The following is a 17,989-nucleotide window of genomic DNA, read 5'->3' on the forward strand; positions in this document are numbered from 1 at the left end:
GCATAAAAATGTCTACTGATCTCAGAATGTTACCCCCAGGGCTGGATTTCCAACCAGGCAAAGTAGGCAACTGCCCCAGGGGCCCAAAAGACCCAGTTTTACTGTGCGTACAATGTTAAATAAGTCTTCCACGACTAAATCTAGTTTGAAAACCTTAATTATTTTAAGTAATCATGTGCTCACATGATACATATCCTTTATATTAAGCTGTGTTAAAGCAAATAACCATAAACTATTACCTGGGGTCAGGTTGCAGTATTTCAACTCAGGATGACTGGTTGGTTTGACACAATAGCAAGTTTTGGGTTCCCCAGACAGGTTAGATTCAGGCTATAGTCACACAATAACACAAGAAAACTGCACCGATTCCAAAGACCTTTGTCCCCATCAATCATTTACACCCAAAGACATGGGAAAATTAGTTCCAAATTCAAAAATCCGGAAGTTACACTTAAACACTACAACACAATAATTGAGAAATCTCCCACTATAATTACAATTTTAAACCAATTCATGTAGTTTACACTGTAAAAAAAATACAAATAGAACTGTTCAGTTCAACTGAATCAATTTAATAACAGTGAGGTACATTTAGTAGTATTGTGTTAAATGGTCAGTAGTTCTGTGGTGAGACAGTACCTGTAACTGAGCTGTTCTCAACCTTTTGAGTTGTTCACAACCCTGCTCTGAGGAAAAAAAATAATAAAGCAGGGCCTTTTGACACTAAGACTTGCAGGCACAAAATGGTGAGTAGGGGCTGCATTTGAGAAATTGTACTGTACAAAAAGGTCGAATTATTATAATTATACACATCTGCGTTCATCTCAGGGGTCCCTACACCCCATGTTGAGATCCACATATAAAACAAAAGGAAAAATATTTACAAGGTTGATTCACTTGTGTACCAATTTCCCTCATTACAGAAAAAGTAGGATTTAGTATTTTCAGTAAAGCTTAAAGTTTTCCTGAATTGTCAGAGAAAGAGACAACGAATGTCAAAATGACATTAGTGAGACAAACTTTGGTTCAGGGGAGCAATAGCTGTGCAAACACTTAAAGGAACAGTCTGATGTTTTGTCCCAAGATCAGCTTAGTTCGTCTTACTCACTGCCTCTATTCAGCTAAGCATTGACAGACTGATCTGAGTTCAGTGCTCAGAGGATCACCACGGCATGCAGGGGTTAGGGCAGTCACGGATATATGACTCCAGTTTGCCTTCAGACACTTGCATCAGTGTTGTGTATGTGGTCAGCTGAAAAAGGCACAGGGAGAAAGGAGAAAACAATGTTATTTACACTGAAATAATCTCACTGGCTTTGAATTCATAAGTACAGACTGTCATGAAAAGGCTCACCTTGTTTAACACTGGTTTGGTTGAGAGCACATCGTACATGGTCTTTAGAGTGATGTTCTGAACAAACAGACAGATCAAAGGTTTCTCAGCACTTTGATAGAACAGCAATGTACCTTGACAGACTTGTACTTCAGACCTAAAATCACCTGACTGGAATGACTTCTGCAACCAGTTAGATCCTCATTTCAGTTCCGTACTTCCTGTACTGAACTGAAATTTGTCCGGTTCTGAGTACTCACCTTCTGTGTGGTCTGGTTCATGCACTTCATGGCAGGAGTTCTGCGGTCGTCCAGGAACAAAGGCTCCTCCCAGTGGTCGTAGTTTGTCTCCAGGACATACCACCGGCCCAGCTTCAGGTCAATCCTGGAATACGACCGTTCAATTACAAACCTCAACATGTGACATGCAGCTGCACTGGACGCAACTGATTTGTGAAATAGATTTAAATCAGGTGATCAGAAACCAAAGCTGTCATCACTTCCTAGTTGAGCAGTGTTTCGCAAGACAAACACGAGGAAAGCTGAGTCACTGTGACTTTTACAGATGGTGATTTAGCACATTGAATTTAACAGGCAAAGCAATGCAGGTGTTCTCTGTTGTTAACATTAATTGCTCTGAAAGTACAGCATAAACTTCAACACTTACTCTAACAAATCGATACTCAGAAGTCTGGAGCGGGTGATGATGCAGCCTTGGCCTGTCTGGTTTCCCCCCAGGATGAAGTAGGCTGGGGCGAGCAGCTTTGTCTGAGCCAGGCGAGTTTTGGCCTCCTCATAACTGATGATAATGAGAGAAGACACTTTTTTGGGGGTGGGGACAAGTGATGTTGTCACTTAAACCTAAGAGACAGCACTCGGGTTTTATGTGCCACAGTTCTGAAGCAAACTTCCAGAAAACTTGAAGTGTGAACCAACTCTCAGTTCTTTGAAATCACAGCCTGAAGCTTTGCTGCTGCGTTTTATTAAACTAGCTTTGTGACTTCATTCTAATCTTGCACTGTGTTTTCTAGTCTGATGTTTAATTTTTAAGCTTACATTTTATCTTCCACTCCATTTAACTAAAATTCTATTTATTAATGTCTTTTTTTATTGCACCTTGTGTATTTTCCATCTCGTCTTGATACCTTTTTTTTAATCTCTTATACAGATCATGTGAATTGCCTCATGCCTGAAAGGAACTCCATTTGCATCACATCATCACTGTATTTGTTTTGTGTGGATACAGCTAGAGCACAAGATGCAAATAACTCAGGGACCTGCCTGCAGACACGCTGCTCTACAGCACCACTGGTGGTGAAAACTCCACAATGTGCTGCGAAAAATGAAAGAGGAAAGGTACCTGTTGGCATTTTCTAATACAGAGCGAGTGAGAAAGCTCATCCACATCCCATCTCTCTTCCCCAGGATCCACTCCAGGATTCCTGCATGTGGAGAGATTGAGAAGATCACTTATTAATCATGAAACATACTGTAAACCATCTCTCTAATGCCTGTGTAAACATAGCTGAGCAAAACAGCTTCACTCACCAATGTATCCTCCATCAAGGCTGAAGCGTTCATTCATAGTCAGAGTGAATGTGTGCTAAAAGGAAAATGAGAAAATTCTGTTTAATATCTCTTAAACCTAGAACTCTGGAAGACGTATACACAAGGCAACAGCGGTCATGTGAGGTTAAATGATGTTTTGCACTGACTGAATCTTCAGTAATGATATTAAATGACTTACAGGTTTAATGCCAGTCAGCATGCCAACATATCCAGCAAAGTTTGTAGACTTGAAGACAGTCTGGTTATTTCTCTTGAAGTCCAGGTTAACCACTAGAGGCTTCAGCTTGTCGCTAATGATCCATGACTTGTTTTTAATGTCCCAGCTGTGAAGAGGGACCACTTGATCTCATGAGATGTCATTTTGTCAGAGCTGCGTCAAGAATGATCAAGCTTGAAAAATTGTGATGTTCTTACCCCATAAATAATCCAAAATCCAGATTTCTGCCATGAAAGAGGTTACCTGCAAAAGTACAAAGCCAAAAAGGATTTTAATACTTATATTAGCATTATTTTAAGTTAATTAATCAACATGATTGTGGGCGATGTCCGACCTTTATCGTCTTCTGCAACAACTGATGTGCACACAGTGAACACCTCATAGAAGATGTTGAACAAGACAACCTCACCTAGATTATAAAAATGAAAAAAGAATATTATATATCTTAGCAAATATAAATATAAACAGCAGAGATGAATGGGACATCTTGTGAGTTGATAACATTTGTGTTTTCTTACCAAGAGGAATCCCTGAAGCTGTGGCAATTCCTTTGATTTCATCATTGAAAGGACTTGGGAGTGTGTCAACCATCAAAGGCTGCAGAAAATTAAAAATCACACTGCAATCCTAAAAGCTTTCACGGCAATACAAACATAAAACAAACTCAAAGGAAAACATGGTTCAGAGGAGAAATGACACTCACCAGTGTAATGTCAACCAGCTCGATCAGTCTTCCACTGGGCACAAAAGCATCAGCCAAGTCTTTGATGGCCTGAATCATGTTGATGAGCTTAAAGGAAAAACATCATGAGTGGAAAAAAAAGATTTTTGTGAGACTTGGAACATATTTGAAGCACTCAACAGTGCTCTTACATCTGCTTTTTTGTCAGTAATCAGAGGCGTCCATCTCTTGCTGGGCGGCGAGTCGAGGTCCACTGTGTACCAACTGACAGCTCCTCTGAACCTGATAAGAAATGAAAAGCTGTGAAATGACTGCAGAATAAATGATGCAAATGAAAAAACGTCTTAGTCACAGCATCTCTGATTAGATGCGATTTTGGAATAAACTTTTAAAATTTCATGCATCTGGAGTTAAAAATGCGGCAGCTGAGACCATGCAGGCTAATTCTACCTGATCAGTAAATCAATGTTTGATTGACTGAGTGCAGAAACAAATTGGTGATTAATTTGCTTGTTAAATTAATTACCAACAGTTTTGGTAAAGTTAAGTACATTTTCTGGGTTCAGTGTCACAGGTGTTAGAATTACATGCTTTTCTCTGTTTTATATCACTGTATTTATTATTATTATTATCATTATTATTACACTAGATGTTTGCATTATGGACTAATGGTCGAACAAAACAAACTATTGGAAGTGTTGTCAGGTGACCCACTGACCTATTCAGTGTAAATAATTAACTACCATTTCTTAAATTAAGTGTTTCAGCATAAAATCAATGCAGCAGAGACTGCGATATCCTGAGCCTTTCTATAGTATGGGTTAGGCTATAAAACCAAAACCAATAGATCCTACACTTGACCTACAGTTAAATAATGAAGAACCCAGTCTTGAGCGTATGGATGTTATGATTAACAGGTGAAGGCAGGTGAAGGCAGCAGAGCTCAGTTGTGAATCACTGGGCAGTTACAAAACACAGGAGCAGCAGGAAGTTTCTGTATCTGTTGGGTGTATCAGTATAATTTTATTTGACAATAATTTCACCTGCAGACTAATCTTACTTACGTGGGACCGTTTGGTGGATACATTTCTTTCCGGCAGTCTTCTGTGTACTTCAGATAAATGAAAAATAAAAGCAGTAAATCACAGGGTTGTGGGTTTTACTGTGTACCCTCAGAGTGAAAACACTATTACAGCTCAATGCAGTTAAACACACCTAGTCTTTGTCATCTTTATGTGTTAAACAGCACAATGATTAAGCACAAACGTCACTTACCGGTGGTATAAACTGTGCCGACGTGACTGAAAATAAAGCCACTAAAACAAGAAAAACACAGTGACCCATTTTCGGACGATTTCACCCAAACTGTGTTGTCTTGTCTGGTCAGCGTCGGTTTATTACATGAAGTTTACCCCGTGACAGTGAGCTGACTTCTGTGCTAAGGAGGGGATACCGGAAGTTCTCTAAATAAAACAAAACGCGCCACGAACAAATTGAAGGAAAACAAGTCACATATGTTGACGACTAAACGTAAAAATGGACAATCTAGTTTTATTATTTGCAAAAAACCCGACACTTTCGGGTGAAATAATCAACAATGTGACACACAACACCCCTCGAGATCTCAAAACGCAGTGGTCGACTCCATGCGGAAGTGAAAATAAATAACATGACCGCCTCTCATGAGGCTGATTGCATTTATTTCCTCCCGTGACACCTGCTGTGTCTATTTACAGAGTGTCCACATGTGTTTGTTTCGCTTCGCTGACTTGACTTTACATTTGGTTTAATAATCTATTACATAAGACATAGTGGTTGAAAGTAACTAAGTACATTCAGCCTATTCAAGTAGTGCAATTAAATATAATTTTGAAATAATGTGATCTGCCTCTAGTTCCAGTCAGCCTTATTTTTTCAGTAAAAGTGGAAAAATCTGACAGTGCAGAAAAAATATTCCAACTTATATTCAACGCAAGTTAGTTTTTTCCTCATTCTTCTGCCTCATTCTAAAGACTTTTTTCTTCAGAGCAGTTTGAAAGCAAATTGATTTAAAAGTAAAAGTGGTTTCATACAGGCATCTTATCCACTTGCTTTGAGAAAATAGTTTTTTAGGACTTAGAGCTGGTGATGAAACTGCTGTACTGTTATGTACGTAACATTATGAAGAAGAGTTTAAATTTGCTCTGCCAGGACCACCTACAACAACATACTTGATACTTTTTCTACTTAATTTTACTGATAATACTTAAATACTTTTACTTCAGTATGGTTTTGAGTTGGTTCTTTGTCTTCAAATTGCTGTAGTGATGCTATTGCTTAAGTAAAGGATCTGACTATGGTATTTAGACAACTTTGTGGCAACAGTTTTGGAGGGGCCCTTCCTGTTTCAACATGTCAATACTCTGTTCCAAGTAGAACCCAGGCCACATCAAGATCAGTGCCCTACCCCAGTAATAATCCTGTGGCTGGATAGGAGCAAATTCTTAGTCAGCTTCCTGAACTTTATGGAGAGCCCTCCCAGAGCAGAGGCTGTTACAGACTGTTCAGTGTGTGTTTTAGTGCCCACACTGCAAAGCACAGTGTTAATCAAAAAAAGATTCTGTCTTTTCAATTATGAATCGTATGCTTATTACATCTTCATCCAGGAATAGCCTCACGGTGTGAATGCTGAGTATCGCAACTTTATTTTGACATTTTTGAGAGATTTTGCAATGATGATTGTGATTCCCAAAGTTGCATTTTTCATATGTTTACTGAGAAGATTAAATAATACAACAAAGTAGTTAGTAGTTTCTTAATTACAGGCACTAAAACAGTGTACAACTATAAATTATGCCAAACATATTGTATACCCATCAACTCTGTATTGTTCTGCTCATTGTCTTGGACTTTAAAATTCATTGTGCCAGGTAAAAAACTCATGACCTTCAATCCATGAAGCAGCTGTTTAATAGCCTCATAATCATTACTTAGACTGAACTGGCCAGTGGAGAACCTGAAATGTATAAATGTCGACACAAGGGTGGATCCCACTGGCTGCAGAATATAAAAACAATCCAGCAAATGGGATTTGACCATGTCCCATAATAGTTATTAAAAATATAAAAAGAAACAAAAAGTACAGCTATTGTGAGATTAAAAAGACAAATCTACAAAATGACGACATTTAACATGTACGTTTTTTCTGCCGTTCATGGCTTGCGTGTGTTGTCATTGGCTGCGTCGTGTGTCGTCATGACCTTCTGTGAGGTGCGCAGAGAGGCCGAGGAACAGAGTCGGAAAACAAATTAAAACCAACCTTTGAGCCATTGCCTCGGTTTGTTAGTACTGTGAGAAAACTTAATTACCGAAGAAGCATGGATACTAAAACAAGCTTTGGAGCTGCTTTTTTGTCGAACAGAGTGAGGCTGGACGCTGACTACACATGCGGCGCAAAGGTAAGGCTAAAGAGCGAACTAGCTTGCGGCTAGCGTTAGCATTTGCATTAGCGGCGAGTGATAGCACTAGCCTTCTCTTTTAAAGAATTTTTTTGACATTAACTCTATTTTTAATCGTTTGTGTTTCCGTGACTGAGTCATCCCTGACATGAGTTGTGGACCCATACACGGTGAAAACATGAGCTCTTGAGAGTCCGTTTAAATCCCTGTTTGTGTTTGTGTGGCTAGCGCCCCTGACATGAGTTGAGGGCACCTTGCAGAGGCTCGGTGACTGTTCAGTAGTTTGTTTGTCTGATTATCATGTCGCTGTGAGCATTTGCGTCTTCACTTGTCTATTTTACATCTATTTATGATCAGCTTCGTTGTTTCTTTGCATTCGTTCTTACTGCGTCTCTGTTGTTACATTTCTTTGAGGTGGTTTTTTGTTTAATTGTGGCAGTTCATATTGCATCTCATAGTGATTGTTTTGCGTCTCATGTTTTTTGTCTGTCGTTTTTGTTCGTAGATTTGTGGCAGTAATCCGTCCATAGCTATCTGTTGACCCACAGTTGTATATATTAGCGATGAGAAATTTGTTTGTGGTATCTGAGCTTGAGCTCAGTTATATGTTAAATTCAAGCTTGAAAACTCTTTGCTCCTCCACAAGTTTGAGCCTCAAACATTTTAGATACTATGTTGTTGCCTCCTAAGGACGTGATACTTTTTCCTGTCATATCTGAGAAAACAGCCCATTTTCTGAGAGACACCTCTAATGTTTGGAGAATGTTCTGGTTCCGTTATAATGATTAATATCTGTTAGCCCTGTGACGATACGCGCAGCTCAGGAGAACGAGACGAGATTACTATTTTCAAGAAACTTCAGTGATGAAACTGGAAAGATTCTTTTATTTGACTGAAAGTCACATAATGCAAAACAGTGCAGGTGCATTGTAAAATGTCTCGTGAGTTGTTTATAAGTGTGTTAATTTTGACTGTTGGTCAGAGGGTGATTTTAAAAATATATTTACAGTATGTAACGACCAATTCTACACTTTTTTCACTTAAACCACACAACAACAGAAAATGCGGACAGCTGGAAAAGTGCTCGCCTGATACTTTCATTAATATTTCTGTAATGCATTTGTGTAGAAACTTACTTTAAAAACTGCTCCGCTCTATTTTGTGTTTTCAACATGCGATTCTGCTCCTTCTAGGCGCTTTGTAATCCATCATGGAAACTGATGTAATTTTTCGGAATTTCCGGGTAAAAAATAAGTCGATAAATCCCTTTTTTGTGTCCTCACTAATGCATTATTTATTATCAAAACTATTTTTTACCGTGTTCTGATTATTGAAATTCATGGCAACCATATTGACTGTGTAAACCAGTCATAACCTGTGTTGTTGAACCGTGCGAAAAAAGCTGATCCAATGAGAGTTACAGCATGTGTGTGTCCTGTGTCCTTAGCATTTAGAGATCTAATGTAGCTGGCAAAGGATACGGCCGCCGAGATGCGGCTCTGTCGCGATAATGACCCGGGGGAAACCGAGGGAGTTTTCAGAGATTTTGAATATAGAAGTTTTGGAGATAGTGGTGACCATATTTTGAACAGTTTTGTGCCATGGAAGTGCAGTGTGTGCCTGATGTAGCTCTCTGCCTGACCCTGGTCAGAAACTATGGTATGGTTTAGAATGACTCCAGTGAAAAAAACAAAAAAACAAAAAACGATCGGACGTATAGATATAAATGTAAATATTTCTGCCTGTGTGTGCACTAGAGACTTCATTTTTGTTTTGTTTGTTACTTGAGACCTTGGGCTTCATGGATGAAGATTCTAAACATGTGCACATAGTTTTCTTCTGTTGAAAAATGAATTAAATCTAATACATTTTAGTTCTGTTTTATTTTTTATTTTTTTCGTTTATTGTCTTATAACTAGTTATAATGTCATGTGGCATTATAGAAACTTACATATTCAAATAACCCAGGTTGTGCTGGAAAAAATGATATCAGTTACTTGCTTGTATCTTGCAGTATTGGATTTATACAGTTCTTTAAATAGTAAGAGGTCTGAGGCACAAGTACACTGGCAAAAGTGGTTTGGACAATAAGGAGGTTGAAATTTGAAATAATGATTCTGTATGTGACCATCTGTGGTGGAAGAAATACTCAGACTTTTTACTGAAGTATAATAAACAACACAAGTTAAAATCCTGCATCCAAAAATTAACTTAACTGATAGTGTTTATTATTATTGTGCAGTTCACAGAAACATACATGACTACTTGTGATTAGTGTATAGACACACAATTAATATTCATTTTATTTTTTCCAAATATTTGTTGTTGTTGGTTCTTCAGGAGGTGATGACAGTCAAATGTTGATTTTCTGAAACAGCCGTCTAATGTTTGTTAAATGTTCTGGTTCGGAGGTAATGTTGAATATTTATTTGTGTTTAATGGTTAAACTGTTGATGAGGAAAAGGTAGTAGAGAATTGATCATTTTCCTTTGTATATTTCTTTGTGATTCCTTCCAGGTGTCACCACTTTGTCCACAACATTGTCCATGGCATCGTCCACGATCGCAGAGACATGGTCCGTGAATGGAGAGACATTGTTGAGGATGAGGGAGACATCGTCCATGATCAGAGACCTTGTCCATGCTTCGTAGAGACCTTGCGATAGAATCGGCGGAGACGGGGGTCACCGATTTGACGGCACTGCCCGCGATCACGGACATTGTCGAAGGTCACAGAGACAGCGTCTATGATCTCAGAGACATCGTCCACGATCAGAAAGACATAGTCCATGATCACAGAGACATTGTCCATAATCTCAGAAACATTGTCCGCGATCACAGAGACGTAGTCCACGATCACACAGTCTTCGTACAATGAAGAAGTTCTTTGAGACCAAGACAGAGGCCTCCAGGTAATTCACAAACAGCCTTACGTCAACTGTCCAACACAGAGCACTGTTTAGTAAGGCATGAAAAATGTTCAAAAAATGTTGTAGTATAATAAGGCATCAGAAAATGTCATAGTATATTAAGGCATCAAACACTGTCATAGCAAAAAAAATCGTCAAAAAATGCCACAGTATAGTTGGGCATCAAAAATGGTCTAAAAAGTCATAGTATAGTAAGGTATCAAAAACTGTCAAGAAATGTCAGTATGGCGTTAAAAACGGTCAAAAAGTGTCATGATTTAGCAAGGTGTCAAAAAATGTAATTATATAGTGAAGCATCAAAAATGGTCAGAAAATATTATAGTATAGTAAGACATCAAAAACTATCAAAATGTGTCATAGTATAGTAAGGTGTGAAAAAATTACATAGGATAGTAAGGCATCAAAAATGGTCAAAAATGTCATAGTATAGTAAGGCATAATGTTGAATATTTATTTGTGTTTAATGGTTAAACTGTTGATGAGGAATAGGTAGTAGAGAATTGATCATTTTCCTTTGTATATTTCTTTGTGATTCCTTCCAGGTGTCACCACTTTGTCCACAACATTGTCCATGGCATCGTCCACGATCGGAGAGACATGGTCCGTGAACGGAGAGACATTGTTGAGGATGAGGGAGACATCGTCCATGATCAGAGACCTTGTCCACGATCGCAGAGACCTTGTCAAAGATGAGAGAGACGTTGTCCATGATCAGAGACATTGTCCATGCTTCGTAGAGACCTTGCGATAGAATCGGCAGAGACGGGGGTCACCGATTTGACGGCACTGCCCGCGATCACGGACATTGTCGAAGGTCACAGAGACAGCGTCTATGATCTCAGAGACATCGTCCACGATCAGAAAGACATAGTCCATGATCACAGAGACATTGTCCATAATCTCAGAAACATTGTCCGCGATCACAGAGACGTAGTCCACGATCACACAGTCTTCGTACAATGAAGAAGTTCTTTGAGACCAAGACAGAGGCCTCCAGGTAATTCACAAACAGCCTTACGTCAACTGTCCAACACAGAGCACTGTTTAGTAAGGCATGAAAAATGTTCAAAAAATGTTGTAGTATAATAAGGCATCAGAAAATGTCATAGTATATTAAGGCATCAAACACTGTCATAGCAAAAAAAATCGTCAAAAAATGCCACAGTATAGTTGGGCATCAAAAATGGTCTAAAAAGTCATAGTATAGTAAGGTGTCAAAAACTGTCAAGAAATGTCAGTATGGCGTTAAAAATGGTCAAAAAGTGTCATGATTTAGCAAGGTGTCACAAAATGTAATTATATAGTGAAGCATCAAAAATGGTCAGAAAATATTATAGTATAGTAAGACATCAAAAACTATCAAAATGTGTCATAGTATAGTAAGGTGTGAAAAAATTACATAGGATAGTAAGGCATCAAAAATGGTCAAAAATGTCATAGTATAGTAAGGCATAATGTTGAATATTTATTTGTGTTTAATGGTTAAACTGTTGATGAGGAATAGGTAGTAGAGAATTGATCATTTTCCTTTGTATATTTCTTTGTGATTCCTTCCAGGTGTCACCACTTTGTCCACAACATTGTCCATGGCATCGTCCACGATCGGAGAGACATGGTCCATGAACGGAGAGACATTGTTGAGGATGAGGGAGACATCGTCCATGATCAGAGACCTTGTCCACGATCGCAGAGACCTTGTCAAAGATGAGAGAGACGTTGTCCATGATCAGAGACATTGTCCATGCTTCGTAGAGACCTTGCGATAGAATCGGCGGAGACGGGGGTCACCGATTTGACGGCACTGCCCGCGATCACGGACATTGTCGAAGGTCACAGAGACAGCGTCTATGATCTCAGAGACATCGTCCACGATCAGAAAGACATAGTCCATGATCACAGAGACATTGTCCATAATCTCAGAAACATTGTCCGCGATCACAGAGACGTAGTCCACGATCACACAGTCTTCGTACAATGAAGAAGTTCTTTGAGACCAAGACAGAGGCCTCCAGGTAATTCACAAACAGCCTTACGTCAACTGTCCAACACAGAGCACTGTTTAGTAAGGCATGAAAAATGTTCAAAAAATGTTGTAGTATAATAAGGCATCAGAAAATGTCATAGTATATTAAGGCATCAAACACTGTCATAGCAAAAAAAATCGTCAAAAAATGCCACAGTATAGTTGGGCATCAAAAATGGTCTAAAAAGTCATAGTATAGTAAGGTGTCAAAAACTGTCAAGAAATGTCAGTATGGCGTTAAAAATGGTCAAAAAGTGTCATGATTTAGCAAGGTGTCACAAAATGTAATTATATAGTGAAGCATCAAAAATGGTCAGAAAATATTATAGTATAGTAAGACATCAAAAACTATCAAAATGTGTCATAGTATAGTAAGGTGTGAAAAAATTACATAGGATAGTAAGGCATCAAAAATGGTCAAAAATGTCATAGTATAGTAAGGCATAATGTTGAATATTTATTTGTGTTTAATGGTTAAACTGTTGATGAGGAATAGGTAGTAGAGAATTGATCATTTTCCTTTGTATATTTCTTTGTGATTCCTTCCAGGTGTCACCACTTTGTCCACAACATTGTCCATGGCATCGTCCACGATCGGAGAGACATGGTCCATGAACGGAGAGACATTGTTGAGGATGAGGGAGACATCGTCCATGATCAGAGACCTTGTCCACGATCGCAGAGACCTTGTCAAAGATGAGAGAGACGTTGTCCATGATCAGAGACATTGTCCATGCTTCGTAGAGACCTTGCGATAGAATCGGCGGAGACGGGGGTCACCGATTCGACGGCACTGCCCGCGATCACGGACATTGTCGAAGGTCACAGAGACAGCGTCTATGATCTCAGAGACATCGTCCACGATCAGAAAGACATAGTCCATGATCACAGAGACATTGTCCATAATCTCAGAAACATTGTCCGCGATCACAGAGACGTAGTCCACGATCACACAGTCTTCGTACAATGAAGAAGTTCTTTGAGACCAAGACAGAGGCCTCCAGGTAATTCACAAACAGCCTTACGTCAACTGTCCAACACAGAGCACTGTTTAGTAAGGCATGAAAAATGTTCAAAAAATGTTGTAGTATAATAAGGCATCAGAAAATGTCATAGTATATTAAGGCATCAAAAACTGTCATAGCAAAAAAAATCGTCAAAAAATGCCACAGTATAGTTGGGCATCAAAAATGGTCTAAAAAGTCATAGTATAGTAAGGTGTCAAAAACTGTCAAGAAATGTCAGTATGGCGTTAAAAATGGTCAAAAAGTGTCATGATTTAGCAAGGTGTCAAGAAATGTAATTATATAGTGAAGCATCAAAAATGGTCAGAAAATATTATAGTATAGTAAGACATCAAAAACTATCAAAATGTGTCATAGTATAGTAAGGTGTGAAAAAATTACATAGGATAGTAAGGCATCAAAAATGGTCAAAAATGTCATAGTATAGTAAGGCATAATGTTGAATATTTATTTGTGTTTAATGGTTAAACTGTTGATGAGGAATAGGTAGTAGAGAATTGATCATTTTCCTTTGTATATTTCTTTGTGATTCCTTCCAGGTGTCACCACTTTGTCCACAACATTGTCCATGGCATCGTCCACGATCGCAGAGACATGGTCCGTGAACGGAGAGACATTGTTGAGGATGAGGGAGACATCGTCCATGATCAGAGACCATGTCCACGATCGCAGAGACATGGTCCGTGAACGGAGAGACATTGTTGAGGATGAGGGAGACATCGTCCATGATCAGAGACCTTGTCCACGATCGCAGAGACCTTGTCAAAGATGAGAGAGACGTTGTCCATGATCAGAGACATTGTCCATGCTTCGTAGAGACCTTGCGATAGAATCGGCGGAGACGGGGGTCACCGATTTGACGGCACTGCCCGCGATCACGGACATTGTCGAAGGTCACAGAGACAGCGTCTATGATCTCAGAGACATCGTCCACGATCAGAAAGACATAGTCCATGATCACAGAGACATTGTCCATAATCTCAGAAACATTGTCCGCGATCACAGAGACGTAGTCCACGATCACACAGTCTTCGTACAATGAAGAAGTTCTTTGAGACCAAGACAGAGGCCTCCAGGTAATTCACAAACAGCCTTACGTCAACTGTCCAACACAGAGCACTGTTTAGTAAGGCATGAAAAATGTTCAAAAAATGTTGTAGTATAATAAGGCATCAGAAAATGTCATAGTATTGTATTTGGTCAAAAATGTCATAGTATGCTAAGGCATAAAAATGGTTTTAGTAAGGAATAAAAATGTAAATGTAAAAAAATGTTATAGTGAGGCATAAAAATATCACAGTATATTACGGTATTAAAAAAGGACAATAAATGCCATATACATTAAGGTGTCAAAAAATGTTATAGTATAGTAATGTATCAAAAACTGTATGACAAAGTGTAACTTTTGAGTTGAGATTCTCCATTTTTGAGTTAATGTCACAAAAGTGATTTTGTAATGCAGAAATTCCAAATATTCTTTACTTATAGCTTGCAGTTAAAATGTATAATTGAGGCTAAAAACTCTAATCTCTGGCTAAAAATATTCACTTTCATATACTATCAAACAGACTGGCAAAATATTCAGTGTTCAGAAGTATTTATTTGAGTAAGATAATCCTTTAGCAGTCCCACAATGGGGAAATTCAGTGTTGCAACAACAAAAATATAAAACGGCCTTATATATACAAAATATAAAACAAGATAACATACAATAATATATAAAAATTATACACAATATGAACAGTATAACCAGGACTACATACACAGTAATAGATTGGATTTAAGTACTTATATTGCAATTGTCATTACCAAAATGAAAATCTAATCTAACCCACAAACACTGTGTAGAGGTGTATGTGTGTCTGTGGAAAACAAAGGTAGGATGGCTACTTTAAGATAGTTCCTTTGTCTTAAGCTGCATGTCACAGTTTAGTAGGGCATTCAAAAAAAAAAAAAAAAGAGGTCAGTGTAGTAAGGTGTCAAAACACAAGAAAAAATGTCATAATATAGTAAGGCATTCCTTACATTGTCTTTAGTAAGGAAGAAAAACATCAAAAAATGTCAGAATAGTATGTCATAAAAATATTTTGATTTACTGATCAGTTTCTGTGATTAACAGGTGTTCTTGTCTCTGCAGGAGGAGAAGACGACAGCAGCTGAAGACCTGAAGTGGATGAAAGAAAACAAAAGTGTTATGAAGCTGTTAATTAGATGAAAGACCTCCACCATCTAATTGCTTTAAACAGTTGTTCAAGTGAAAACACTTTGTTTTTCTCTACCATCTATAATGTAGTCATGGGCACATTTTCCAAAGACCTTATTAAACACCTTGGAGAACATTAAACGGCTTATGACAAAACTATTTAATAACTGTATCACAAGCAGTTAAATGATCACAAAGATGCTTCGTAGACATCTTCATCTTTGGAAAATGTGCTCATAACTACATTAACCTTAACTCTAACCATCTCCAGCAAGTGTTTCCTTGTGGTCAAATGTCTGCCATTATCTAGCTGTGATTTGTTAAATGTTGTCTGGAATAGTCTCTTTATAAACTTTTGAGTTGCATTACTCTATTTTGTAACTGAAGTTATACAAATCATTTTACTGCATTTTATTTTAAGAAAAAATGTTATGATTGTCATGTTTTAATTTTTAGACCTGTTTTTATATTTATGGTTTTATACTTTTAAAATGTTTAACACTCATTTCAAAATCATGAAAAAATGAGGAGCTGAAACCACGCCCACTCGGTACAGAGACTGTTAGCATGCTATTCCGTAAATGTTTTAGCCACCGGAGCTTTTTTGTTTTTGTTGATCAAATGGCCTGTCTTCGAGGACTAAATACCAGTAATATGACTGCATAAACAATGCAACTTGTTTCTTGAGTATAATGATGTTATACTGATAATAAACTCTCTTTGTGATAATTAGTGTGTTATTATGGCAACAAGTGCATTACTGCCTCACTTTAACCAGTGTATTCTAACATAATGTTTTTTATAGACAAATCTCTGAATTTGCTTTACACAGACTTTAAAAGTTGAACATTTAAAGGTTTAAACCTTATTTATCAAACCTATTAAATGAGGTTTGTTAAATGTTCTCGCCTTATTTTTTAGACCTATTCCTTTATGGTTTGAAATTTATTCTTAATACTTACTTTTTAAAACTAGTTATTAAAGGGGTTTCTATTCTAATCTAAGATTTTCCATTTTCTGTATATATATATATTAGTTTTCCATATTTTTAAAACTTTTTTGCAGCTACATTGTTGAAAAATACTAATTAATAATAAACTAATGCTCACCTTCTGGAAATGTCTTCACGTCTGTCTCTTCTCTCTGTGCTTTAATGGTTGAAGTTTGAATCCTGTGGAGAAAACAAACAAACCTTAATATAAAGATGTGACTTTTAACACATCAAAATAAAAGCAGACTTTCTGAGAATTAAACTTCAAACTGTCAGAAGATAGAAAAGTAAGACACTAATCTACACTAAGAAACAGGAGTGTGGACTAATTGTTTCTTGACTAATTAGAACTAGTCCAAGAGTTAAATTTGCAGACAGGAGAAGCTGCTCTGACTGGAGAACTGACTCCTCCAGCTCCTGATAGTCACACAACAGCAGTGGATGTAAATGTTAAATCTGACCTAAATTTAGAATTTTAGAAGCCAAAATGAAGCAAAATGACAGTGTTTCCAGTGTGACACTGAACTGAATAAGTTCTTCACATATTTATGATGTACTGTACTAATGAGAAGGGGGGGGGGGGGCGCACAGGGAGGGAGAGAGAATGAAAGGGAGAGAGACAAAGAGAGGGAGAGACAGATATAGAGTGAGTGAGAGAGAAGGAGGCAGAAAGAATTAAGAGTGGTACACACCAAAACATAATTGGTCCGATTATCGGCCCAAATCCCCCCTCCCAACCAAAGTCAGCAAGTCTGATGCAACGTGAAAAGCAAGGAGAAAAAAAAGGCAAAAATCAAAAGATCGTTTACGTTCACGTTTCTTTCCCTGCTTCCTGTTTTTCGTGTCCGTGGAAGAGCTGCAGAGACGACGGGTTGACAACAACGTCAAAGACAAGAAAAGCAAGAAAAGCTCCTACAAGTGTTGTAGGTCTCTGAAAAATCACAGGTGCACTTCGCTATCTGCTCACAGTGGCTGTGCTGGCAGGGAGAGGGTAGCTCTAGTCCTCTCCTCCGACATCCATATGTAACATTACAGACAACAAACCCTCAACCCCGCATCCGCGTTCAAGTGTGCAGACTTCAGCAGGTGAGGTATAAGGTGGAGCCCAGAGCAGGTGCTGCGCCCACAGGAAGCAGAGATGGAGGTTGTGACAGAAATAATCGTTGACTAATGGGAAAAACAATCTTTAGCTGCAGCCCTAGACTAAATTATGTCACTAGAATGACTTTATTGATCACACAGGAAAAAAAGCTATTTTAAAAATAGCTTTTTATAACTATTTCTAATCTCAGCTCATACACTGTGACCTACTCTTGAGGCTTAGAACTTGTGGAGGAGCACAGAGTTAAAATCTAGTTTTCAAGTTTGTATTTAACACAAAACTAAGCTCAATAAAATCTCAAGGCACCACAGAGAAAGTTCTCATCAATAATATGCACAACATGCGTTCGGCTATGGCCAGATTACAACCGCAAAACTACAAAACACACACAAAACGACGCAAAAACCCAAAAAAACTGAGTCGCAAAATGATCACTATGAGATGTTCAACTGCCACACTGAAACACAAAATGGCCACAA

At 38.2% G+C, this 17,989-nt stretch overlaps 1 protein-coding gene and 2 long non-coding RNA genes across 4 annotated transcripts; 1 reads left to right on the forward strand and 2 right to left on the reverse strand.

Annotated features, from left to right (window-relative positions):
* Window positions 1-551: 551 nt before the first annotated feature.
* Window positions 552-5,237, reverse strand: LOC108893070 (acid ceramidase). Its single transcript, XM_018690872.2, has 14 exons — window positions 5,076-5,237; window positions 4,865-4,911; window positions 3,992-4,082; window positions 3,822-3,908; window positions 3,637-3,715; window positions 3,453-3,527; window positions 3,316-3,361; window positions 3,080-3,224; window positions 2,881-2,935; window positions 2,693-2,774; window positions 2,000-2,131; window positions 1,594-1,717; window positions 1,355-1,411; window positions 552-1,252 (listed from the first exon to the last, which is right to left on the reverse strand). The coding sequence occupies exons 1-14, from the start codon at window positions 5,142-5,144 to the stop codon at window positions 1,163-1,165; spliced, it is 1,179 nt and encodes a 392-aa protein (XP_018546388.1). The 5' UTR covers window positions 5,145-5,237; the 3' UTR covers window positions 552-1,162.
* Window positions 5,238-9,879: 4,642 nt separating this feature from the next.
* LOC127142459 (uncharacterized) lies at window positions 9,880-16,073 on the forward strand. The gene is made up of 6 exons (XR_007813223.1): window positions 9,880-10,148; window positions 10,709-11,163; window positions 11,724-12,178; window positions 12,739-13,193; window positions 13,754-14,290; window positions 15,352-16,073. It is a non-coding gene; the product is annotated as an uncharacterized LOC127142459 (long non-coding RNA).
* Window positions 14,763-17,626, reverse strand: LOC127142460 (uncharacterized). 2 transcript variants are annotated; one of them, XR_007813224.1, is made up of 3 exons: window positions 17,218-17,626; window positions 16,527-16,588; window positions 14,763-15,378 (listed from the first exon to the last, which is right to left on the reverse strand). It is a non-coding gene; the product is annotated as an uncharacterized LOC127142460 (long non-coding RNA). The 2 variants fall into 2 exon arrangements; XR_007813225.1 differs by having other exon boundaries at window positions 17,101-17,626.
* Between the last annotated feature and the right edge of the window lie 363 nt (window positions 17,627-17,989).

This window comes from Lates calcarifer, linkage group LG5 (assembly GCF_001640805.2).
Source record: "Lates calcarifer isolate ASB-BC8 linkage group LG5, TLL_Latcal_v3, whole genome shotgun sequence".
NCBI lineage: Eukaryota > Metazoa > Chordata > Actinopteri > Centropomidae > Lates > Lates calcarifer.